Here is a 25,746-nt window from a genome sequence, read left to right on the forward strand (position 1 = left end):
CGGTGGGGGCCCTGGCGCAGGGTCACGTGACCTGCTGGGCTTCCGAGAAGTGGACGCACCACAGCCACTTGCTGGCTGGCCCGGGCTCTCCCGGGAGGCGACACGTGAGCACGGAGAGCCGTGCTTTCGCGAGTCCCTGTCCCTGGCGCCCGCCCCGGCACGTACTGCGTGTTGTGCAATCTGTGAGTGTGTCATCTGTGGAGTCGCGGCAGGGAGAGGCCTGAAGGCTTCCAGATGGAGCTGCGTGAGGCCAGTAACCTCGGGCGCCAGCTCGCTTTCCGCAGAAAGAAAACAAAATAAATGCGAGGAGCCGGGCTCCGGGCTGCGAGGGGAGGAGAGCGGAGCAGCTCCCATTGCCGTCCGAGAGCGCGCTCTGGATCTTTCTTAATTCAGAGGATTAAGAAACCACAGACATTGGAGTGAAAATTAAAAGTATTCAATTATTGGGGGGAAATTTTCCTAAAATCACAGTTTATCTTTTAAAAATACATCTTTATTGATTTCAGAGAGGAAGGGCAGGAGAGAGAGAAACATCAATGAAGAGAGAATCATTGATCGGCTGCCTCCTGCACGCCCCCTACTGGAGATCGAGCCTGCAACCCGGGCCTGTGCCCTTGATCGGAAATCAATGTGCCCTTCAGTCCGCAGGCTGGCGCTCTGTCCGCTGAGGCCGAGACCACGGTTCTGGCGGCTGTAGTGGAATCACTGCACATTTTAGTGGGGATGGAGCGCCTCCTACTTCCTTTGGGAGCACACCCGTCCAGTCGGCGGTGTGAATAGTGGTGCCGGCCGTCGATGACTCGCCTGTCTCCTTGCCGCTGCTCACAGCGCCCGCCTTCCCGTCTCCCGTGCAGGCGAGGTGACGAGGTGACGCCGAGCGGTTTGAGTGCCCTCTGAGCGAGGCGCTGGCTCTGTGGAGACGCTGCCTGTCGGGGTGGGGGTGGGGGGCCGCTGTCTAGACTAGAGGTGCTGAGTCGCGGTTTCCGGGACCAGAGAGACCGTGGCCGTGCAGGTGCCGTGGCCCCCGTAAAGCTGTGAGGGGCCCGGGAGTCACCGGAGGAGCTGGTCGGCGCGTGGCTTGGTGGCCACGGTGGAGGGCAGGCTCCGTGTGACTCGCCTCTCCTCGCCGGCTGCGTGTCGGTGTCCTCGCGGGTAAGCGAGGGGGATCGAGGGCCGGCACTCCTACTGTGTGTCACGTGCTCTCGGACCCTCGGAGATGCTCATGTTCCCACTGGGGAGCCAGGCACCTCAATTGTGGGGGTAGCACAGGCTGGCACGCCTGCACTGGGCACGCGAGGGAGGGAGGGAGGGAGCCGGCGCTGTGTCAGGACCGGGACCGTGGGCAGGGCCTGGGGTCTTGGCCCTGGGGGGTGAGGCCGGGCCAGGTTGTGGGGACGTGCGGGTGCCTAGGTGTCGAGTGGTGCTGGGAGCCACGGAGGCGCTGGCAGGTGACTCAGACACGGCCTGGAAGCAGAGAGCGCTGGGCGGAGGCGGGTGGGCTGGTGATGAGGGTCGTGCAGTGGCGTGGATGAGGTGGGAAGGGTCTTGGCGGCGGGCAGACCAGGCTGTGATGGCAGGAGGGGCTGCGGGTGCAGGGCTGTGGGCTGTGAGCGCTCAGCAGGGAAAATGCAACATTTCAGGGGTTTGGGCAGAGCCAGGGGAGGGTGGGGGGGGGGCACTGGGCATGGGGTCCGGGGAGGGGGAGGGTGGCTCAGCCAGGACCAGCCACCACCTGCTTCAGGGAGCCGCCCGTTCCCGTTCCCGTTCCGTTCCCGCGTGACGTGACCTCTTTGCCTTGCAGTGCTCGCGCCTCCGGCGCCGCCGCCGCCCCCCATCCAAGGATATGCCTTCAAGCCTCCGCCCAGACCCGACTTCGGGACCTCGGGGAGAACAATCAAGTTACAGGCCAACTTCTTTGAAATGGACATTCCGAAAATCGACATCTATCACTACGAGTTGGATATCAAGCCAGAGAAATGCCCGCGGAGAGTGAACAGGTACCGTGTCCTCCTCAGGACGGGTCGGTCGGTCGGTCGGTCGGTCGGTGTGAACTCTGCTGCAGACACAGGTGCTGGCCAGCTCAGTCCAGCGGGGCCTCCCGCTTCCTCCCCTGGAAGTTCCTTCCCGTCGCGTGGATGCTGTGGAAAGCGGCTTTGTCTCGTGGTGCAGTGACGTGCGCGTCCAGACGCTCACAGCTGCCCGCCCCCAGAGCGGTGCCCGCCCCTGCCCGTCGGCCTTGCGCTCTGAGGTCGTGTCTGAGCCGTATCGCCGCGGGCTCGGCCCCTTGTCCGTCGTGTTTCTAGGTGGACCGGCATCCTTGTGTTAGGAGCTTCTTGTTTTACTGCTCAGGACCATCTGACGTGAATAGCTCATCATTTCATTTATTTATCTATTTATTGTTCTTTTTTAATACTCACCTGAGGGTGTTTTTCCATTGATTTTAGAGAGAGGGGGAGAGAGGGGAAGAGACAGACCCGGTGTGAGAAAGACACATCGATTGTGTGTCTCCTGCACGAGCCCCGACCACAGCCCGGGCCGGGGAGGAACCTGCAACTGAGGCACATGCCCCTGACCAGAATAGAACCCGGGACCCCTTGCTGTGCAGGCCGACGCTCTATCCACTGAGCCACACCAGCCTGGGCCGTTGCATCATCTAGTCACTCCCCCTCCTGTTAGAGGCTCAGCCGCCGGCTTTGCACGAAGCTGCTGTGAACCTGCTTTCGTCGCGTTTGTGACCAGCACGTCCGCGTTTCTCTTAGACACATAGCGGGGAGAGGGATTGCGGGCACAGGGCGGGTGTGGGTGTAGGTGCGGGTGTGGGTGTGGGTGCGGGTGCGGGTGTGGGTGTGGGTGCGGGTGCGGGTGTGGGTGAGGGTGTGGGTGCGGGCACAGGGCGGGTGTGGGTGCGGGTGTGGGTGCGGGTGCGGGCACAGGGCGGGTGTGGGTGTGGGTGAGGGTGTGGGTGCGGGTGCGGGTGTGGGCACAGGGCGGGTGCGGGTGTGGGTATGGGTGCGGGTGCGGGAAACGACCAGTGGGCCCGCTCTGCGCCCTGTCGGCACGCGCTGGCCGGCTGGTCTTCTCCGGCCTTCGGTGCTGGTCTCTGGTTCCCGGGCTGGAGGGCTGTGTGTCTGTGGGCGCAGGTGTGACTGGGCAGGCCACGCAGCGGAGCTGGCCATTTCACCGCCGGCGTCGCTGTGAGCAGAGCTTTCTGTGTCTCTGAAGTGCAGCAGCAAATTTTGAAAATGGGTTTTACACGGTGGGTTCTCTCTAAGGAGCGTTCGCTTTCCCGGAGGTAACAAAGATACCCCCCTATTTTTATTTTATATTTTTACAAGGATGACAGTGTGACTTGTGTACTTGGGTCTCGGTCCATCTTGAAATGATGGTTTGTACGGTGTGAGGTGAGGGTCTGTTAAAGAGCGCTTCTTTCTGCGCTGCTCGGCCTGCACCTTCAGGGGAATCGGTTTACGTTCATGAACTGCCAGGCCGCTCTGGGAGCTGGCACTGGGTTGCTGTGACCTGTCGTTAAGTTTGGGGGGATTGCCACGGAGTCTTCAGCCCGTAAACAGCACGTTCTCGACAGGCGGCTGCCGTAGTTTCTCTTCGCAGTAATTCATAATGTGCAGCTCGAGGGTCTCATTTGTTCTCCAGGATGTTATGTTGTTACTCTAAGTTGTATTTTAACATTTCATTTCTCTAGAAGGGGTGGGAGTGACTGCTAATGAGTCTGGGGTTTCTGGGGTGACGAAGGTGTTCAAAACTGACATGGTGCTGATGGCTACAGAGCTCTCTAATCCGCTAAAACCACCAAATTGTATATTTTCCAATATGTTTTTATTGATTCCACAGAGTAAGGGAGAGCGAGGGGGAGAGTGAGATAGAAACATCCACGATGAGAGAGAACCATGGACCAGCTGCCCCCTGCACGCCCCCTACTAGGACCGAGCCCGCACCTGGGCCTGTGCCCTGACCAGGAATCACACCGCGACCTCCTGGCTCCTGGGTTGACGCTCAGCCCCTGACCCACACCGGCCGGGCAACAGTTTGATTTCTTTACCAGATATTAGACTATTCCGTTTTTTGTGGGTTTTTTTTGTTTTGTTTTGTTTTTTTTCATTTCTTTCTGTATTAGTTTTGGTAGTTTGTGTCTTTTAAGGAGTCTGTCCATCTCACATAAGTTGTTGGGGTTATTGGGGGCTTGTTGGTTTGTGTGTGAGAGTCTGGTCAGGACACTCGGTGCTGGTGGAGGGCACGGAGGCAGCACTTCCCGGGCCCTGGTGGTCCGGGTGGTGGGTCTGATTGTGCCGCCAACCACAGTACGCAGGGAGCACCTTTTATGAAAACAGGTCTGCCTGAGGCTGTGTTATCCGGCGACGGAAGTGGTTGGTGATGATTAAAGCGAGGTGTCTTGCCCCCCCCCGCCCCCCCGCCCCCGTTGGGTTTGAAAGTTACCCACTAGAAATTCCCTCGAGAAAAGGCAGGCCCTGGGCGGCACCTCTGGCCACCACCAGCCGTGTCCCAGCGTGTCCTGCTGCCCCTGGGTGCCAAGCCTGGGAGTTGCCGCCTGGTTAAGTGTGTGAGCGTCTGGGGTTTTTTATTTTACTACTAGTGGTCTGGTGCACAAAATTCGTGCACAGTAAAAGGGACTTAATTAGAGGAAATATTTTAATATTGCTATTTGCCCTTTCTCTATAATAGAAGTGTCAGAGATGAAAAAAAATTAGTAAAATGTGTATGAAAATCTCCCTCCTGTCAGAGTCTGGGGCACGCCGCAGGACGCAGAGTCAAGTCGCCACCCACCCACACGCACCTTGAAATCGTGCAAGACCCAGACCCGGCCGGCCCCACCCCCGTCAAGCCCCGCAGGGCGGGGGGCACAGCCTCAGGTCCCCCAGCCGAGGTGGGGGGCGCGGCCTCAGGTCCCCCAGCCGGGGTGGGGGGCGCGGCCTCAGGTCCCCCAGCCAGGGCGGGGGGGCACGGCCTCAGGTCCCCCAGCCGGGGCGGGGGGCGCGGCCTCAGGTCCCCCAGCTGGGGTGGGGGGGCGCGGCCTCAGGTCCCCCGGCCCTGGCACGAGGGCATGACGACCATTGTGTATTCGCTCTTTATTATACAGGATTGATTGTGGTGTGGTTTGGCTAAGGCCCTGCCGCAATTACAGTCAAAGTAGTCCAGGAAAATGTGGGCGTGTTGGTGCTGACACCGACTGGGCGGCTCCTGCCACCTTTAGGTTTAGGGAACCCCCTCCTGGGGATGGGCACTGGCCCGGGTGAGTGGTGGGGAGGAGGGGCCAGACCGGCGGCAGCGGGGCTGCAGGTCAGCACAGGCCGAGGGAGGCTGAGGCTGGAATGGGAGGCCGCGATGAGGACTGGATTCAGGCTGGGCTGTCCCCTGGGGTGCGGCTGCCAGGCCAGCTCCAGATACCCCGACCCTCCCCTTCCACACTGTGCTCCCTACAGGGCAGTGTGCCCTGGAGACACTGGGTAGAGTCCCCCAGAGGCTGCGCCAAGGCCAAGAGAATGGTGCCACCATCGGGGGGCGGCGTGTCCCCCATCGGGGTGCTAGCTGTCATGGTCGAGCAGAGTCCCCTTGGCACAGCTGTTCCCTGAGCCCGGGGAGCTGCCTGCTGGGCCTGGGCGTTCCCGGTGCCTCCTGCCCGCAGCCGGGTGAGCGGGCAGCAGGCACAGAGCAGACCTTGTCTCAGGTGCACGGGCTCCAGTTCATTGCTTTGCGTACCAGGAACCTCGCTGCCTCAGCTCTTCTCGCTCCTGCTGCTTCTGTCGTAAATGAAACGTCCACGAGGCCACGGTCCTCTGGGCTCTCGATTCCGCCCGAGGTCTCCTTCGGGCCCACCCAGCAGCCGCTGACGTCTCTGACCTGTTGCCGGTCGAGTCCTCGTCGTCGGTGGTTTTTTGCCTATTTCTCCCAGGCAGCGGCCTGCCTTTTCTTTTCACAAGTGAAGGTATCTTAAGAGAAAGACGTTTGATTTTTCTATCGTCCGGTTAATCTTTAATTTCACAGTTGAGACTGTTTTATGTGCTGAGACATCTTGTCTGCCCAGCTTCTTACAGATTTTTCTCTTTTGCTTCCCTCCAGAAGGTCTATAGCTGGCTGTTACTTAAGTCTGTAATTTGTTACACATAATTACGTTCATCCTTTAAACCCGACCTTTCAATCCTGGCGTCTGCCCAACCTTGACACGTATTATTGTTGACGTGTTGCTGGATCCCTTTTGTTACCGCTTTGTTTCTGTCTGTGTCTATCAGTGAGATGGGCCCATGATCACCTTGTCGGGCGTTGAGATAAAAGCTTCGCTAGCCTTTTCCGGCCGGCGTGGCTCAGTGATTGAGCATCGACCTATGGACCAGGAGGTCGTGGTCCGATTCCCGGTCAGGGCACACGCCCCGGTTGCAGGCTCGATCCCTAGTGGGGCATGCAGGAGGCGGCCGATAAATGATTCTCTCTCCTCATTGATGTTTCTTCCCCCTCCCCCTCCCCCTTCCCTCCCCCTTCCCCTCCCTCTCCCCCTCTGGAATCAATAAAAATACATTTTAAAACAATGAAAGCTTTGCCAGCCTCAGAGAATGGTTGGGCGGCGCCCTCTCCATCCTGCTCACGGTCACGTTCTCATTGTGGGCGGAGCTCCCAGCGGAGCCACCTGACCTTGAGGCATGGACGCCTTGGCCATGAAGATGGGCCTTGAGGCTCGGGGAGCCGTGGCTGGAGAGGCGCGGTGGCCAGTGGCACGCAGGGGCGTTGGGCGGAGGCCCTCGCTTTGCGCTGCCCGGGCTGTGATCTCCCAGGTGGTGTCGGAGGCCGGAGGCCTGGTGCGTTCTCGGTGGTGCCGTCAGGGAGATGCATGGAGAGGCTCCGTCTGCCCCGGGGACTCCTGGGCACGGGGCGTCCGGGCCGGACTGCGGGGTCCCTGTGATTGCGCCGTGCAAGGTCGGCGGGCAGAGCTGGGCAGGCCGGCTGTCCGCGCTTTCTGGGGACGGAGGGGGTGCCTTTGATTCTTGCTTCCTGACGGGGCAGGGCTGCCCGAGAGAAGCCTGCACAGAGCTGGGCTCAGGCCCCAGCGTGGGGAAGCTTTAGGTCCCCCCCCCCCCGCCCCGCCCTCTGTCCTGCTCTCAGGATTGTCTCCCCTTTGCCACATCCTCCTGCTGGCCACTCGCTATCCGTCCTTCACATGTCTGCCTGGAGGGCCGCAGGGCCAGGCCAGAGTCACGGTCATCCCGCCTGTACTTTGCTAGGCACTGAGTGTGCGCGCGTCCCGTGGTCGTGAGTTGAATTGCGGTGCCGCGACCGGCCCTGAGCTGCCGGCAGACGTGCCTGCGTGGCCCTGCTCCTCCTGCCCCCGCCGGTCGGCGCCTCCGCGGGCGTGGCTCTCACGGGGCCGGTGGTGCCCGGGGACACTTGGCGGAGCAGCTCCTGTGACCCGGGGCCAGCTGCTGTGAGGCTCGAGGACAGACAGCACCCACGTCGGGCGTCAGCGGACACCCACGGGCGCTCGCGGCCCTGCGGGTGGTGCCTGGGCCGCTGGTCAGGCCGACTCGGGGTCTGGGGGAAATTCAGGGTCCTTGTCCCGGAGCCCGACGGAGAGGCCGCACCGGGATAGGGCCGGGCGCTGCTGCGAGGCCGGGGCCTCCCGTTCCTGAGGAGCCGAGGCCGGGAGGGTGTGGCGCCTGGGCCACTTGTCCGCTCTTAACATTTCGCTCGCGTCTGTCCTGCTGCAGGGAAATAGTGGAGCACATGGTCCAGCACTTTAAAACGCAGATCTTCGGGGATCGGAAGCCAGTGTTCGATGGGAGGAAGAACCTCTACACAGCGATGCCCCTTCCGATCGGGCGGGAGAAGGTGAGTCCCGGGCGGGGCCTGGGCCCTGCGTGTGGCTGGCTGTGCGGGACCGTCCCGCGGGGGAGCGCGCTGGCCTGTCAGGACTCTGCCCGGTGCCCTGGGAGACAGGAGTTGAGAAGGTCTGGAATCCACTGGGCTTTCCCATGTGAGACAGGCCCACGCGGCAGGTGCCGCCAGGTGTGCAGACAGGAGCCCGGTGGCCCCTGGGGTGGTGACGCCTGAGGAGAGGTGCCCGCACGGCTGTGGGCGTGTGCGTGTGTGTGTGTGTGTGTGTGTCCGTGGCAGTAAAACAAGGCTGACTTTCGCCTGTAGCCAGTGGTTCACCTGGAGTGACCGACACGGGGAGGCCTGCGTGCTCGCAGCCGCCCTCTCTTCCCGTCTGTGTCCTGCTCCAGGGCGAGTGGCTATTTAAAAAATGGTGAAGTTCCCGCCTCGAAGGTGTCCCCGCGGGGCGGCTCAGCACGGAGGCCTCGCCTGCTGCCCGCTGTCCGTGCGCCCGGCAGGCTCGCGGTGTTTGCTGTGCGTTTAGTCATCACCCTAAGGAGACAGAGCTCCTGTGCCCGTGGGCGGCTCCGGCTGCGGCTCCGGCTCCGGCTCCGGCGGGGGCTGTGCCCGATAAGAGCAGAGGCGTTGGGCCAGGCACCTCGTGATAAGGCTCCGTGCTGAAGGCTGGTGGCTCAGATAGCACGGGCACCCCTGGCACGGGGCGATGGCCCAGTGTCCCCACTGGGGGTGCCAGGACCCTGCCCGCCAGCGCGGGAGGCGCCCTGCAAACCAGCGAGCGGAGCGTTGGAGACTCATTGATGAGAGCTTTGCGTTTGAATTGACACTTGTTTTTGGTTAAAGTGTGAGAAGGAAAGCCACACCGAGCCCATTCAGACTCGTCTGCGTGTGTATCTCTGCACCAGGGGCTCAGGAGCACTTTCCTTCGGGGGGTCCCCACTTTCCTTCAGGGGGGAGTCCCCATGCTGTTCGAATGTGAAACGTGCCCCCATAGAAGTTGGCAGCACAGTTCGGGGTAAAATAGGTCGGGTTCCTCTTTTAAGAAATATGTGTATTTATATTGGTTTCAGGGAGGAAGGGAGAGGGAGAGAGAAGCATCAATGGTTCCTAGGTCGATGCTCAACCACTGAGCCGGGCTGGCAGGTCGGATTCCACGCCCACGCGTCCGTCTGGGAAGGGTTTCTCTTCGTGACTCCGTCCCTGCAAAGCTCGCTGCCGGTTGTTTCCGTTGGGGACAGAACTCCCAGGGCCCCCGCAGGCCGCCCTGCCTCTTCCGGGGACGCCCTCCTCAGAGGAGCCGACCCGACCCCCAGCTGAGCGTGACCCCCTCTGACGTGAGGCAGAGGCCCGCGTGGATGACCTGCGCTCTGGGCCCCCAGGTGGAGCTGGAGGTCACGCTGCCGGGCGAAGGGAAGGACCGCATCTTCAAGGTGTCCATCAAGTGGGTGTCCTGCGTGAGCTTGCAGGCGTTACACGATGCACTTTCGGGGCGGCTGCCCAGCGTCCCCTTCGAGACGATCCAGGCCCTCGACGTGGTCATGAGGCACCTGCCGTCCATGAGGTGAGGCCCGCCGCGGCGGGGCGCGGGGAGCTGGCCCGGTCCCCTGGGACGGTCGTGTGCATTTGCGTCGTGCGAGCCCAGCAGTGCTAACGGGGGGACATTTTTAATGCGAAAGAGATTCCCGGGAATTCCCAGCCCAGCAGGGCCCCTCCCCGCGTGGGGCGCAGCTGCGGCTTCCGCTCCGCGGGGCCTGAGCGCTGCCGCTCCACCGTCTCCCTGTGGCCTCCACACTTGGGACCTGTCGGGGGCGTGGTGCCCACACTCCGCAGGATGGAGCGGCCCCGGGGGAGCCTGCCGGGGCTCAGGCCCAGGCGCAATGAGACTTCTGCTTCAGTCTGTGGTCACGTCCCCACCCAGTCGCTGCCTGAACTGGCTGGGCGGGAGGTGGCGCGGCCGCGGGCTCAGCCGGGTCTCTGGTTGCAGGTACACGCCCGTGGGCCGCTCCTTCTTCACGGCCTCCGAGGGCTGCTCCAACCCCCTGGGCGGCGGCCGGGAGGTGTGGTTCGGCTTCCATCAGTCTGTCCGCCCTTCTCTTTGGAAAATGATGCTAAACATTGATGGTGAGCAGGGCTCGTTTTCACTGTGGGGCTGGGTGGGGCTTGCTGGGGGCCGCAACCTCGAAGGGCCCCTGTGGCCGGCCGGCTCCCAGCGGCCTCTGCCGAGCCCGAGCCGCTGTGTCTCCGGCCTGTGTCCCCTGCCTGGCGGTCGGGCGTGTCCTCGCGGAGGAGCCACCCACAGGGCCCGCATCTAACAAGGCCCCAGAGGCCGCGGCCGCGTCCACAGGGCAGGAGGGGGTTTTCGGGGGGGCTGGGTGGACCCCCACTGCCTGTCCCCTTGTCTCCCAGTGGTTCTCAGGCTGTGCCCGGGCTGGCACCTCAGAGAGCCCTGCCTCGGAGGGTCGGGAATCCAGCCTTCATGGGCCTGATGTTGGGGTGTCGGTCTCCGAGGGGGACGGTCGCCTCCAGCAGCCCGAGGCGTGAACCGCCGGCTCTGCCCGTCTCCAAGGCCCGAGGGTGGGCTTTGCAGTCAGTGAGGGGGCGCAGGGCGACCCGGTCACGCCCCTGCCTGTGTCTCCTTTCCCGCCTCCAGTCTCGGCAACGGCGTTCTATAAGGCACAGCCAGTCATCGAGTTTGTTTGTGAAGTTTTGGATTTTAAAAGTATTGAAGAACAACAGAAACCTCTGACAGATTCCCAAAGGGTCAAGTTTACCAAAGAAATCAAAGGTGGGTGCCTGCCCGGATCCGAGGGGCGGGGGCACCCCCAGGCGAGCAAGCCCACTTCTCCGCGGGAGGGAGGGGGGGCGGCGACCACCAGCGTGTCCCCCCCCCCACCCCCCCGAGGTCAGGCCCAGCGACCGCGTGGCTGCGCTCAGTGTCCTGCAGCCCCGCAGGCGCGGGCGCCCTGGTTCTGGGGGTCACCTCGCAGCCCCGCGCTGTCGCGCTCCCTCTGCCCCTGGCTCCTGGAGCAGCGACCAGGGCCCGGGGACCCGGCTCGGCCATTGGCGCCGGCACTTCGCTGAGGCTGCTCCGAGGCCCTGCGGCGCTGCTGCTAAAAGGAGCCAAGGAGGCCCCGACCGCCGAGGTGGCTGAGGGCCCAGGCTGAGCCCGCGCCCCCTCTTCTGCCGTGGCCTCGGCCGAGCCGGGGCGGAGGCGGCCGTGGGTGAGCCCGGGCCCGGCTGCCCGACGCTGAGGCGCTGCTCTGTGCCGCCAGGTCTGAAGGTGGAGATCACACACTGTGGGCAGATGAAGAGGAAGTACCGCGTCTGCAACGTGACCCGGCGGCCGGCCAGCAACCAAACGTAACTGCTCCCCCGGCCGTGGCCCTCCCGCCAGGCAGGGGCCCCGTGGGGACAGTGGCTCCGGGAAAAAGGATCCAGTCGGTTTTGAAATTAGCCCAGGGTTCCCAAACCCCCCAGTGGAAGGAACCAGGGGGCTCCCGCCAGCCTCCCCACCGTGTAGAGCAGGGGCCCCTCTTCCCGAGCTCGGGGCTGAGCATGCTCGGAGCAGCGGGCTGCTCTCCCTCCCCCAGTTCCTGGGCGTGGCCCCGTCTTAGCTGTGAGTGGCCCTGGCTTCACTTACCAGCCGGATCCAGGGCCCTGGAGTGACTGCCAGGCCGCAGGGTGGGCACCGTCCTGGGGAGAAGCAGGAGGCGCGCCCCCCTCCTCCGCAGGGTCTCCTGGCCCAGAGGGTGTGGGGCACTGGTCCCGCACCGGCCCAGCCACACGGTGGCGAGGGTGCCCGCGCAGACCCGGGAGCTGCAGGCCCGGCCGGCACCTGGAGCTCGTGGCCACGGACCAGTTTCAGAGCCAGAGTGTGCGGCGCGGTCGGCTGGGAAGCCGGGCCGTTTCCTCCGGGCTGGGCTTCGGTTGCCGATTCCCCGCGTCCCTGTGGCCGCGTGTGCCGGTGGCATCCTGCATACAGGCTCACCGGCGTTTTTATTTCCCAGCTGCGGGGAGCGTGGCAGGGCAGGGCCTGGGACGGTCCAGGTGACCCAGGGGTGGGTGTGTTGTTGGCCCCTGGGCGGGGCCTTGGCTGTGTGCCCCAAGCATCGCCCTGAGGGGCGCAGCCCCAGGCAGGCGGGCGCGGGGGGCGGGGGGGGGGCCTCCTCCGCCTCCGCCTCCGCCGCCGCCATCCCCACGGGCTCCTCTTTGTCCCCAGGTTCCCGCTGCAGCAGGAGAGCGGGCAGACGGTGGAGTGCACGGTGGCCCAGTACTTCAAGGACCGGCACAAGCTGGTGCTGCGCTACCCCCACCTCCCATGTTTACAAGTCGGGCAGGAGCAGAAACACACCTACCTTCCTCTCGAGGCAAGCCCCTCCCCCGCTGCCCGTCCCCTGCGGGTCCTCGCCACGCCTCGCGTGGAAGATGAGAGCTGGCGCCTCGTGCCGGCAGGTCCCTGGCGAGGGGCGAATGTGCTCCGAGAATGAACTTTCTCACTGGTTGTTTGAAAGTGCCCTGCCTGGGAAGAGGGCCCGCGGGGCGCCCGGTCCTGGCGCTTTTCTGTCGGTGGTTCACACTCTCGGTCCTTGTGTACCTCCCCCCCCCCCCCCCATCAAAGGCCGTGGCTCAGCTTCTCCCGCCGTGGCCCGGAGGTGGACTTCCGTGGCGGGCAGCTGTTTCCCTGTGAGGACGGAGGCCACAGCCCGGCGCCGGGACAGCCGCCCACAGGGCGGTGCCTTGTCACCAGCGGGGTTTAGTCCTGCTGTCAGCCCTGCCCCCCGTGTCCCGGGCCCCCCAGCCCTGCGCTGACGCCACGTCTGCGCCTCTGTAGGTCTGTAACATCGTGGCAGGACAGAGATGTATAAAGAAGTTGACTGACAATCAGACCTCAACCATGATCAGAGCGACGGCCAGGTCGGCGCCCGATCGGCAAGAGGAGATTAGCAAGCTGGTGAGTGTCCCGTCCTGGGGGCGGCCGGGTGGGGACAGACACGGCTCTGGGAGCAGCCGACACCCCTGACTCTGCCTGTTCTCCCCTTTCCAAGATGAGGAGTGCGAGTTTCAATACCGACCCCTACGTCCGGGAATTTGGAATCATGGTCAAAGATGAGATGACTGACGTGACCGGCCGGGTCCTGCAGCCGCCCTCCATCCTCTACGGGGGCCGGGTACGTGCGCGGGGCGGGCCCGGGGTGTCCGCACACGGACCACGGGTGTCCCCCATCAGGTGCCGCCCCAAGTCCTGGCAGAGAAGTGAGTGAGGGCTCTCGGCGACGAGCTGCTTTCCAGGCCTCGCTGCTTCCCGCTGCCCTGGTGCTGGGGGCAGGGGGGCGGGGGCTGCAGGCGCAGCAGTCGGTCACCTGGGCGTCTCTTTGGGTTTGCCCCCCTGACCCCCAGCTTTTATCAGCCCGTAAGCAGAGGCGTCCTGGCCACCGAGCCTTCAGGGCTCATGCGTGGGTCCCCTCCCTCCTCGCGGCTGGTCCCTTCGGGTGCACAGCCTGGGGGCGGGCTCCGCGGGGAGCGGGAGCATGGAGGGCACGTTTGCTCCGAGTGAGTCCCCCACCAGCAAGGGGTAGTTTTGTTTGTAGGGTATTTTTCTTTCGTATTTTTTGTTTTAGAGCTCAGAAGGCAGCAAGGGTTATTTTCATTGATTTCAGAGGAAGGAAGAGGGAGAAACATCAATGAGGAGAGAGAACCATTGATCGGCTGCCTCCCGCACGCCCCACACTGAGGGGATCGAGCCCTCAACCTGGGCGTGTGCCCCGACTGGGAATGCAGCCGTGACCTCCTGGTTCCTAGGTCGACACAGCCATACCGGCCGGACTGCAGATGGCGTGTTAAATGCACTTCTGCACCTTGCTTTATTTTTTACTTAGTATTTTCTCTTAGAGCCCATAGAAGTCTTGGAGCTCGTTGCGTGTATATATGTGATGTGAGTTGCATAGTGTCCCTGTCTACTCACCGTCCTCCATTCACCTCTTCATGCCTTCCTCTACCCACCCATCCATCCATTCACCCACCACCTGTCCATCCACTCAGCCATCCTCCATCCCCCTCTGTCCATCCATCCGTCCTGTCCCCCCGCCCGCCCCCCGCAGCCGCCTGGACCCCTGCAGTGCTGGGCAGCTCGAGGTGCGCGACCCAGAGATTCCGTTCTGAGCCCAGGAGCCACCGTCTGGTCGGGGACAGTGACAACACCCCAGGGTCGCGGACTGTGTTCCCATTGTCCTCACTCTGACCGTCTTGCCATTTGCAGAATAAAGCGATTGCCACGCCTGTGCAGGGCGTCTGGGACATGAGGAACAAGCAGTTCCACACGGGCATTGAGATCAAGGTGTGGGCCATCGCCTGCTTCGCACCCCAGCGCCAGTGCACCGAGGTCCACCTCAAGTAAGGCGCCAGCAGCTGTGCGGGCTCGGGCGGGAGGGACGGGGTGGGCAGCCTCTCCCGGTCTCAGAGCCGTGGCCGGGCAGGGACAGGCCGGGCAGGGACAGGCCGTGCGGTGTGGGCCCCTCCCCACAGCTGCTCGGAGCCGTCTGAGCAGAGGGAAAGGCAGCACAGATGAGACGAGAGAACAGCAAACGGGAGTGAGTGTAAAAAAGGAGGCGAGAGCCCCAACCGGTTTGGCTCAGGGGATAGAGCGTCGGTCTGCGGACTGAAGGGTCCCGGGTTCAATTCCAGTCAAGGGCATGTACCTTGGTTGCGGGCACATACCCGGTGGGGGCTGTGCAGGAGGCAGCTGATCAATGTTTCTCTCTCATCGATGTTTATAGTTCTCTATTCCTCTCCCTTCCTCTCTGTAAAAAATCAATAATATATATTAAAAAAAAAAAAAAAAAAAGGGAGGCGAGAGAGAGAAGCGGACTCAGTGAACATTAGTGACATAGTCGTGCGGAGGGAGACGGAGAAAATGAAGCCAGAAGGAGGCCGGGATGGTCAGAGGGGCCTTATTCCCTGGAAGGGGCGGAATGGAGGTCGTCTGGGCAGCTGTCCTGGGCAGGGAGTGTGCCCGACAGCCCCGCCAGGGATCGCCCCTCCAGGGAGCTGGGCAACGCGGGGCCAGCCAGCTGCACAGCCTTTGAAAGCAGCGCCGGGAGCCGCAGCGTCCCGCACGGCGGAGCCGCCTCCTCCCTCGGGTGGAAGCGGGAGCGACAAGACCAAGGCCGGGGAGTGTAGCCAAGAACATTTCTGCAGAGGGAGCTGCCGTGGGGGGAGGGGCTGTGGGGGCGGCTGCTGTCGGCCCCCACGCCCAGGGCCAGCTGGCCGCCCGAGAGCCCTCAGAGTCGAGCTGGGGCCCACGTCTGGGCCGGGCCGTCCCCCGGGGTCTGTCCTGGCCCCTTCCTCCGCTTTGCCTGGAGCCAGGTGGCCCCGCGGTCAGTGCACGTGGACGCTAAATGCAGTCGCTAACGTGTTTCTTTGTCGACACCGACCGGCTGGGCTGGATCCGTGTTCTCGGCCTCTGTCGAAGGCGCCGTTGTTTTTGCTCCGGAGCTTAGAATAGAGCCCGTGTGTGTGCCCGCCGCGGCGCCTCGGCCCGCTGGCCGCAGCTGCAGGCGTGACTCTAGCTTCGCCGTCCTGCCTTTTCCACGATGATGTCATCCACGTCTCCCCGCTGTGCACACGAGGGCAACGGCCCCTCCCACAGTGGTGGGCATTGACGGCCTGAGCGGGCGGGTGTGTCCCATGGAAGCGGGGCCGTGAGCACGGCACCTCGGCACTCTGCACGGGGCCACGGCCGGGGCGGGGGCCAGTGTGGGGCCTGCTGGGAGCCTTCCGGTTTATTGGAGCAGAAGAGCTGGGGTGACTCCTCAGCGGCCTGTGGGTGCTTAGCACTGCACCCTTTTCCACGGGTGAACGCGCGGGCCAGCTCTGTCCAGGGCGGCGGCTCCGACCCCGACCCCCGGCACGGGTTGGGTTGGGTCTGGACTCCAGCACGCGGGGTTCCTGGCCTGACGCGCCCCCTCCTCCAGGTCCTTCACGGAGCAGCTCAGAAAGATCTCCAGGGACGCGGGGATGCCGATCCAGGGCCAGCCGTGCTTCTGCAAGTACGCCCAGGGCGCCGACAGCGTGGAGCCGATGTTCCGGCACCTGAAGAACACGTACACGGGCCTGCAGCTGGTGGTGGTCATCCTGCCGGGCAAGACCCCCGTCTACGGTAGGCAGGCGGCTGGCGGGAGCGGCGCTGCTTCCCCGGGGAGCGGGGCGGTGGGGGGTGTGGGCCCGGTCTGCTCTGTGAGCTCAGCCTGGTGTTAGCTGAGGATGCACAGGCTTCCGGGGCATTTATTGTTAACTCCTCGAGTCCTGGGTGCTGTGGGGGAAGATGACATTCCGCCCCAGGAATGCCAGCCCCTGGCTTCCAGCTGGGCTCTGCCCATCCCTCCTGCCCGAGGAGTGAGGGCGTGGCTGGCGCAGGCGGGCGGTGCTGGAGCCAGAGCTTGAACCCAGAGGCTCTGACTTCCCTGCGCCTGCCTGGCCCCTGCCTCCCAGGCGCAGGGCGGGCGGGCGGGCGGGGCGAGAGCTCAGGGAGGTGCCAGGAGAGTGGCCTGAGCGCCCCGTCCCCTCTGCCGCAGCCGAGGTGAAGCGTGTGGGGGACACGGTGCTGGGGATGGCCACCCAGTGCGTGCAGATGAAGAACGTGCAGCGGACCACGCCGCAGACGCTGTCCAACCTCTGCCTGAAGATCAACGTCAAGCTGGGGGGCGTGAACAACATCCTGCTGCCTCAGGGCAGGTGAGGCCCCGGGCAGGGGCAGGGGGGGCTGCACGCACGCGAGTCGCTGTCGCTGACAGACGCTGCAGCTGGGGTCCGTAACTGGCTCAGTGCGTGGGCTAAAGGAGGGCCTGTGAGTGCAGGTGGCGAGCTCGGGGCGGGTCTGTGTGCGTTGAGTGGGCCACAGCAGTGAGCGCAGGGACAGAGACGGCTCAGGAGGCCGAGGCCAGCACTGAGGGTGCAGCCCTGGGCGCCTGGGAGCAGAGCCTTCCTGACGGACAGGCAGGGCTGCGCCCGTAGGAGGGGACGGAGGGGGCGCCCTTGGGCAGGATGCTGCAGTTGGAGGTTCGAGAGTGAATGGGGTCTGTCCGACCTTGTTCCCAAAGCACAGTCCGCTCCTGCCTTATCCCCGGAGGAGGGGGTGGGGTGGGGAGGGTCACGCAGAGACCTGTTGGGTTTGATGAGAGGAGAGATTCCGGGATGAGTCCAAGGTCCCGGGCCGTGGAGAGAGAAGGCAGCATTGGTGGTGAGGAAGCCTGGAGGGCCCCCTGGGGGTGTGTGTGGGTGTCGGCCTCTGTCGGCCTCGAGGGGAGACGGTGGGTGGAGTGTGAGGTCTGGTGTCAGGGCTCCTGGTGTGGAGGTGGGACTTAAAGCCCCCCGGCTGGAGGGTGCGGACAGGAGGGATGTGGGCGTCTGGGGCTAAAGGTCGTGGGGGTCAGGAGCTGGCAGTGGAGCCTGAGAAGGAAGGGGAGGGTCCTCCAAGGACCCCAAAGTGATTTGTCTTGAGGCCGGACGGGTGGCGTGCAGGTCAGGCAGGTGGTGACCTTGCAAAGAGGAGTCTTGTTGCCACGGCAACGTGGGAGGCGTACACAGCCTCTGCTTCCGGAGCTTCGCCGCAGGTGCTCCAGGCAAGTGAGCGAGGCAGGGAGGGAGCCGTGGGAGGAGCGTGGAGCCCAGCCCCAGGTTTGAGTCACGGCTGCAGTGGTTGCTGTTGGGAATGATCCAGAACTGGGGGTGGGAGCAGCAGGTGGGGGCGCAGGGTGTGTGTGCAGACAGGCGGGGGCGGAGCCCGCGCTCCCCCCGCTGCTGCTCACAGCCTCGCCAGCGGCGGCGCTCGGCGCTAGGGGAGGGGTTGGTAGGAGGCCTTCTAACCCCAGAAGCTCAGGTCGGGCGTGAGGCAGGGCAGTGGGCAGGTGGGCGGGGTGCCCGCTGGCCCCTCTGTGCAGATGTGGGGAGGGCTGTGTCCAGTGGCCGCGCGTCCCACGCTCGGGAAGGGGTAGCAAGCAGCTTCCCATGTCCTGGGGGGCCGGGAAGTATTATTTGGGAAACGTTCTGTGTGCGCAGAGATGGACCCTCCCCCCCGCCCCGTCCAGCCTCAGCGGCCGGCCCACCACACCTCTCCCCATGGGTTCTTCCGAAGCTCACATGGCCTTGCCACGTACTGTGAGGCTTTCTGAGTGTGTCGCTAAGAGAACCTCGCCCAGTGCCCTGGCCACCCAGGAGCGGGTGCCCGCGCGAGTGGGCGGTGCCCGGCCTCGGCCTCAAGCTCTCTCTCTCCCCGAAGGCCGCCCGTGTTCCAGCAGCCGGTCATCTTCCTGGGGGCCGATGTCACGCACCCTCCCGCGGGGGACGGGAAGAAGCCTTCCATCGCTGCTGTGAGTGCCGCGCTGGCCGGGGGGGCGGGGGGCGGGGGAGGGGGGGCGGGGGGGACACGGTCCCATTGCGGCCAGACGGCCAGAGCTCTTCCTGAGAGCAGGAGGCTGCTAGTGGCCGTGGGGACGTCCGGGTCCCGTGGGAAAGGCACTGGGAGGCGCTGCGGGCGGGTCAGTGCGACTGCGGAGCAGAGAGAGCGGCGTGTCCGTCCCACCAGGGGGGCGCTGCCCCTGGCGGCCTCGCCGCACTCGGGGCTTGCCGGCCTGCTTTTCGGCGTGTGCGCGGGCCGGAACCGAAGCCCTCTCCCTCCTCCTGACTCTGAGGTGGCCCAGGAGGCGGTGTGGCGGCCCCGGTTCACGGTGACCCTGCTGACACCCGGCCACTGCCCCTTCCTCGGGCTGAGCCCGGCCTCCCTTGGGGGTAGGAGCGAAGGCCCGGGGCTGCAGGTCCCGCCGACCCCGCGGGGCTGCCAGAGGGCCGTGTGGCCGTGTGTGCTCCTCGTTTGTCCGGAGCCACCTGTTGGGTTTCCCTCTGCCCGGGGCAGCTCGTGGGGCCAGCCCTGCTTCGTGCCAGGCACGGGGCCATCGCCAGCTTCCCCTCCACACGGGGAGCCCAGGAAGGCCGGGCGCCGCCTGAGGGAAGCGGCAGCACGGCTCCTGACGCGCCGCCTCCTGCCCGCAGGTCGTGGGCAGCATGGACGCCCACCCCAACCGCTACTGCGCCACCGTGCGGGTGCAGCAGCACCGCCAGGAGATCATCCAGGACCTGGCGGCCATGGTGCGCGAGCTGCTCATCCAGTTCTACAAGTCCACGCGCTTCAAGCCCACGCGCATCATCTTCTACCGCGACGGCGTGTCCGAGGGGCAGTTCCAGCAGGTGGGCGCCTCCGCGCTGGCTGTGCTCAGTGTGTCTGGGGTTCGCCTGTCTGTCCGGCAGAGCGGCTTCTCGGGGTCTCTGCAGAGAAGGGGGTGTGATCTACAGCCTGTCCGGCCGCTCCCTGTGCCTGTGCTTGTCAGGTCACGGGGACGGTGGGCACGGGCGGCGACGCTGAGGCAGGACAGACGGGCGGGAGGAGCAATGGGTGGGCTTGGGGCTGGAGAGCTGTGCGGGCGGAGGCAGGGTGTGGGGTGGGCACCCCATTGGGCTGCAGTGCGCAGGGCAGGCAGTGAGTGGCGTGACAGAGAAGCACGCCGGGTGGGGCGGATGGCTGGGAGCCCTTAGAACGCAGTCAGCAGGCCCGGCTGCTGTTTGGATGGGAGGGAGGGGCAGCATCTTGGGGGACGTGGAGGGAGGGCGGTCTGGAAGGCGGGGTGCGTCACAGGCGCAGGGAGCACTGCAGGAGGGCGGTGAGCGGGAACAGCAGCCGTAGCGCCTCCAGGTCGGGGCCTTGGGCGGCAGGAGTCGTCCCGCCCGGGTCTTGGGAGGTTGTCCCTGCGTGTGCCCCTTGGCCGGTGACTGCCCCTCTGCTCCCGCCACGTCCCCAACACACGCGTTACCTGGTGATGCTCTCAGGGGGCAGAGGCAGGGTGCGGGCGGGAGGAGCCTGAGGGCCGCCCTGGTGCCTGGGTGAGCTGCTGGGTGCAGGGCGGGGCCCAGGGCAGCGGCTCGTCCGAGGCCGCGGTCGGCGACGGGGATGGGCTGGACGCTCCCTCGCCTGTTGGGTGCCGAGGCCGGTGGACCCCGTGGCACCGCCAGCGCAGAACTCCGGGTCGCCTCCCTCCGGCTGGAAGGGTGCTCCTCTGAGCTCCAGCCTTCTTCGGTGTCTAGTTCCGCCCTCGTCTCCTGTAGGGTTGGAGGCATAGTCAGGGCAGCAGAACAGTGTTTCGTGGGGACAGTCACTGAAGCCTCAGGGGTGTGTGGGGGACGTCCCCCGTCTTCTCTGATGACAGACGGAGGGAACGAGACGGGGCCTCGCCGTCCTTGTGCCCTAGCTCCGGGGCTCCCGGCACAGGCTTTGCACATCGCGTTAGTCAGCACAGCAAGCTTGCAAGGTCGGTGGTCCCATCTTAAGAGTGAAAACCGGGATCAGAGAGGGTGCCTGGCTCCCCCAGCCACACAGCGGCTCGTGTCAGACGAGGACTTGGACTTGCCTCAGACGCCTAAGCCAGTGTCTTTCCTCCGAGGCCCGCTCGCTCTTCTCCACGACAGACGTGGCGAGGGCTGTGCTGTGCCCCCACCGCGCCCCATGCCTCTGTGCGGCCTTCACCCAGCACTGCGCACGCTCCGTGCTGAGCGCCTTACATCTTCTCAGTGAAGCCGCTGGCCCCTGAGCCCTGGGGGCCAGTCTCTCCGTTGTACACACGGAGCACGCCGCCATGAGCACGCCGGCGGGACTCGGAGCCGTGGCTGCAGATGCGTGTCACGTGCTGCCTGTGACGAAGCGGCTTGCTCCCGGCAGCAGACCCGGAGGACACACTGGCCCTGACGCCCTCTGTCCCCGCAGGTCCTGCACCACGAGCTGCTGGCCATCCGTGAGGCCTGCATCAAGCTGGAGAAGGACTACCAGCCGGGCATCACGTTCATCGTGGTGCAGAAGCGGCACCACACGCGGCTCTTCTGCACGGACAAGAACGAGCGGGTGCGTGTCCTCGCCGCGGGGCCTGCCGGGCTCTGGGAGCCGCTGCCTCGGAGGGCTGTGTGGGGTCCGGGCCTGGGGCGTTAGAGAAGCGCCGTCCTCCGTTTGGCGAGCACGTGGCCCTGTGAATCGCACGGGTCCGGCGGAGACGTGCGTTAGCTGATACAGGGCTGGGAGGCGGCTCTGAAAGAACCCGCCAGTGAGTAGCCACGGCTGTGGCCGATCCGAAAAGCGCTGAGTGAATGTATCCGTCAGTGTAAAGAGTTGAACAGGGCCCGTGGAGGGGGGTCCAGCCTCAGGGCGGTGGGCAGGGCTTGCTGGGCTTCCTCGGCTGCCCCCCACGCCCCCCTCCGGGCATGGCTGACACTCCTGTGTTGCTGAAGGTCGGGAAGAGCGGAAACATTCCAGCAGGCACCACCGTGGACACGAAGATCACCCACCCGACCGAGTTCGACTTCTACCTGTGCAGTCACGCTGGCATCCAGGTGAGGCAAAGGGTCCCCTTTGGGCCTCTCAGTGTCTGTGACGTCAGGTCACACTCAGCAAACACATGCAGGTGTGACCCTCGGGGTGGGACTCGGTGGGGAGCACTTAGCAGGGGCACCAGCCGTGGTCAGGGGCTCGGGACCACCGGGCGTTGGGGACAAGGGACCCACTGGGAAGCTGGGGTGCATTTCAGATGAGATAAGGTCCAGGCAGGAGCGGTGAGTGCCAGGTGCAGGCGCACGGGTGGGGGCAGGGTGTCCCTGGGCCTGGTGCTTAGCAAGCGGGGTGAGAGCTCAGGTGACGAGACCACCTGGTGAAGGTGACGAGGAGGGCTCCGGAGATGTGGGAAGGGCAGTGAGGGACGAGGGGCCGCCTCCATAAGCTCACACCCTGTGGTGGGGTCCGCGCATGTCACCCCCACGTGTGTTTGCTGGGCACCTGGGGAAGTGTCTCTGGCTTGTCCCGTCTCTCGGGGAAGAGGGTGGTCCTGAGGGAGGGCTGCCACGCGGGTGCCGTGCCGGCAGCCCATTGCCAGCTGAGCACCGGGAGTCCGGCCTGCCTCAGAGCCCAGCACACGGGCTCGGTCTGAGTCTGTGCAGGACTTGAGTAACCCTCCCCAGAGAACGGGAACCTAAAACTTGAGACTTCACTGTGAACTTGGTAGTTGGACTGTTTCCTGGGAATTGTTACTGCCCGACGCCGAGGTGTGGCCTGTGGGCCTGGTGCACCCAAGGCCCGGACGGCTCTTCCGTGTTTGGTTGTTAAGTGCAAAAGGAGAAACTGAGCCTTGGAGACAGTGGCCTCCCTGTGGGTCCCTGGGCAGCCTCTCCCCCCTCACGGCCTCCAGCGGGCGCCTTCCACACAGGCCCACGTGCAGACACGGAGGGGCGGGGGGCTCTGGCCTGTCCTCTGCTGAGACATTTAGGGCTGGGACACATGGGCCGCGAGGGGCGGGCCCCCGTACACAGAACACCCCGCCCCCCACCCCTTTAACAGCCACCAACGAAATGGCAAAGTGGGGGTGGGGCGGGGACGTGACATCTGTCACTGGGCCGAGCACAGGGGTGAGCGGGCAGCCGTGGCCGGACCGGAGGAGGCAGGCGGGACTTTGTGGGAGGCGGGCGGGTGGGCCGGCTGAGCAGTGTGGCAGCTGTGAGGGTGCCCACGCCGGTGCCTTCTGTGCCCTGTGTTGGGGGGCAAGGCTGCCAGCTCCCACTTCCTTCAGTTTCAAAAGATTTCCAGCTTCACAAACTGCACAAGTAACACACGTGTGCCAACTCCCTTTTTAAAGTGTGGTCAACATGTGAGTTTTAAGAGATGGTTTTCTTGCCTGTAAATAAAACATTGTAGAAACCCGACCTATACGGTGATGCAGCCCCGGAACAAACATTTCTCCAGTGTTTTATATCTTTTCTATGGTTTTTTGTATGTGAATAAGTGTGTGCGGTCTGTGTTTACACGCCCGATGAAATATATCTCCTGGTGCCTGTTACAATGATGCGTAATAACGTCGCTGTCTGTCGCTAAACACCGTGTCCTTGGTAAGGAGCGTGCGAGCGGTGAGCGGCGAACGGCGGGGCGCAGCCTGTTGGCGGTGCCCTCGCGGTGAGCGCTGCGTCTCTGACCCCCTGTCTGCTTTCAGGGAACAAGCAGGCCCTCCCACTACCACGTGCTTTGGGATGACAATCGTTTCTCTTCCGACGAGCTGCAGATCCTCACCTACCAGCTGTGTCACACCTACGTGCGCTGCACGCGCTCGGTGTCCATCCCAGCGCCAGCATACTACGCTCACCTGGTGGCCTTCCGCGCCAGGTACCACCTGGTGGATAAAGAACATGACAGGTGAGTGGCAGCCTCTCCTGGCCACAGGCCCCAGCGGGGGTCGCTTCCCAGACAGGCTGTGGCAGCTGTTTTTCTGGAGCCAACAGAGGCCTGGATGCTCCAGCCCAGCTGTTAGCAGCTGGCCGGTGCGGCCCTGGCCGGGCGCGGGGGCGTGGTCCGGCGGACGGGGGCATGGCCCTGGCCGGGCGCAGGGGCGTGGCCCTGGTCTGATACGGGGTGTGGCCCCGACTGGGCGCGGGGCGTGGTTCCGGCTGGGCGCGGGGGCGTGGCCCTGGTCTGATGCGGGGGCGTGGTCCTGGTGGGCGCGGGGGTGTGTCCCGGCGGGGGCGTGTCCCGGCGGGGGCGTGGTTCCGGCTGGGCGCGGGGCGTGGTTCCGGCTGGGCGCGGGGGTGTGTCCCGGCGGGGGTGTGTCCCGGCGGGGGCGTGTCCCGGCGGGGGCATGGTTCCGGCTGGGCGCGGGGCGTGGCCCGGCCGAGCTGACCAGGCTGTCTCTGTCGCTGTCCCCAGTGCTGAAGGAAGCCATACCTCCGGGCAAAGTAACGGGCGGGACCACCAGGCGCTGGCCAAGGCGGTCCAGGTCCACCAGGACACGCTGCGCACCATGTACTTTGCTTGACGTGTTGTGTTTACGATTGTGTGCGGAGTCGGATTCACACGAGACCAGCGACACTCAGACCAACGGACGCCAGCCCCGTGGCAGCCAGCACTGGACACCACACGTCGTGGACTCAGCCGAGGCTCCTTTCCCAGAATGCCTTCCGTCCGGATTTCACACTCGTTCTGAGCTGCAGACCTGTATGAGACCCCACTGTCGCAGGAGAGATGGTTTGCCAAAATCTATCCGCTGCTTATTAATAGTCCCGTATTTCCTAAAAACATCTCCTAAAAGCAGTCTATGAACTCAGGGCTTTAAAACATTTTTAATTTATTTGGTCATTCGATTTACTTGTTTTTAACACGTGATTCTGTATGGAATTGATGGGCTCAAACTAGCTGTGAGCGTTCTCTGAGGGTGAAAGCAACGCAAACACTGTTGTGGTTTTAAAGCCTTGACCATTCTGACGTTGTCACTCACGTGTGTCCCACGCGACACTCGTGTGCCCTGACGTGGCTCCGCAAGCTCTTAGGGACCCGCGGTGGGCGCCCCACCTGCGGGGGAAAGGGGCTGGGACGCCAGAGACCACGCCCACTCAACATTTCTAGGTCCAGAGAGATTGGCAGCCAAGTGCCATTTTAATAAAAATTTATTAAAAAAACAAAAAAAAAAAAAAAGAAAAAAGATGGTATGCCGACAGTCTAATGGTGAGATTGGTCCTCTAGGACTGTGACATTTATTTTCCAAAGTTTCTAAAGAATACGGGTCTGTGGTGATGATACAGTACAATCCTTTCACTGTATGTCTTTAATGTAGAGAATATATATATCTGGTTGCAGTATTAACGTGAGCGCTCGGCGCTGTCTCAGTTCCTGGCACGGGAACTTCTTGTGCTTGGTGTCGGGGCCGGGAGGCCGCCGCCCCATGGGTCTCAGCTTCGGCGCAGAGTGCGCGGCGGACTCACTGACAGCGACTGCCCCGTGTAGACTGTCGCCTGTACCTTCGGGGCCGGTGCGCTCACAGCGTTCACTCGCGCCCGCCCTGCCTCCTCGCCGGGTGTGGCCCAGCCGATGAAGCACAAGTGGAATGTACGGATCTTTCCGCCCCTGGGAGGCACGTCCGTGTGCTGGGTGTCATAGGATCTGTGTGCGGAGACCCACAGAAAGCCGTCGGCGGGGCTCTGCCGGGCGCCTTGTCCCCGGAGGGCGGCTGACGACCACCAGCGTGAGGGCCAGAGCCTGCCACGGCGATCTGCCTTCTGGGCCCCGGCGTGGGGTTGCCACCCCAGAAACCATTGCACTAAGAGGGATGCCGCGACAGCTGGAAGGGTGACAGCCGACGGCTCTGTGCCACGTGGGCTCCGTCCCGGCAGCAGTTCCATCGAGGGTCCGGTCCACGTCCATTGTAGAGACTCGAGGAAGGAGACAGCCTTCCCGTGCTGCTTTGTGCCGTTTCCTGTCCCTGCTGACACTTACCTCTGGCGCCGTGGTGGCGGGGGTCCCGACGGGGCTGCCTCCGCTGGAGTGGGCGCCCACTGTCTCCTGTCTGTGCTCCGAGGGCCGGGGGACAGGGAGTGCGAGGGGCTGTCGTGGACACTCGGCCCGGATTTTGGCGGCAGTGACAAGGGTGGACGTGGTTTGTGCAGCTGTCTATGCTGAGTGGTGCGTGCGTGTACGTGTGTGCATGTGGTGTCTCATCGGTGGCATACGTCTCTTCTTGCTGTATCTCGTCTGTTTCAACGACAGAAGCCTTTGCTCTGAGAAACGTCGCAGCTCCCTGTCCTTCTGTTGGCAAGTGGCACTTTCTCCTGCTCCGGACACCGCCCGCTCCTGGCGCATCCCGGCTTCCCGCCCAGGAGGGACCTTCACTCACATGCTCTCAAGTTAGGTCGGTTTCCAGCCACTTTTAGGATCATCGAACCCTGTTTGCTTCAAAGGCGTGTTTGTCACATGTGCGACAGGATCGCGGTCCGGGCGGCGTGGTGCCCGGAGGAAGTGCAGGCTCCCGGCCTCGCTGCGGCCTCCGGGCCTGG

At 64.1% G+C, this 25,746-nt stretch overlaps 1 protein-coding gene across 1 annotated transcript; it reads left to right on the forward strand.

The window, feature by feature from the left end:
- Window positions 1–1,807: 1,807 nt before the first annotated feature.
- Window positions 1,808–24,554, forward strand: AGO2 (argonaute RISC catalytic component 2). The gene is made up of 18 exons (XM_081110874.1): window positions 1,808–1,997; window positions 7,731–7,851; window positions 9,234–9,415; window positions 9,839–9,975; window positions 10,505–10,639; window positions 11,127–11,214; window positions 12,074–12,221; window positions 12,686–12,805; window positions 12,900–13,022; window positions 14,111–14,244; window positions 15,825–16,009; window positions 16,425–16,584; window positions 18,128–18,218; window positions 18,898–19,092; window positions 20,660–20,794; window positions 21,175–21,276; window positions 22,920–23,119; window positions 23,627–24,554. The coding sequence occupies exons 1-18, from the start codon at window positions 1,921–1,923 to the stop codon at window positions 23,733–23,735; spliced, it is 2,442 nt and encodes an 813-aa protein (XP_080967000.1). The 5' UTR covers window positions 1,808–1,920; the 3' UTR covers window positions 23,736–24,554.
- Window positions 24,555–25,746: the final 1,192 nt, after the last annotated feature.

The sequence above is a fragment of the Myotis nattereri genome, assembly GCF_964212035.1.
Source record: "Myotis nattereri genome assembly, chromosome: 17".
Taxonomy (NCBI): Eukaryota; Metazoa; Chordata; class Mammalia; order Chiroptera; family Vespertilionidae; genus Myotis; species Myotis nattereri.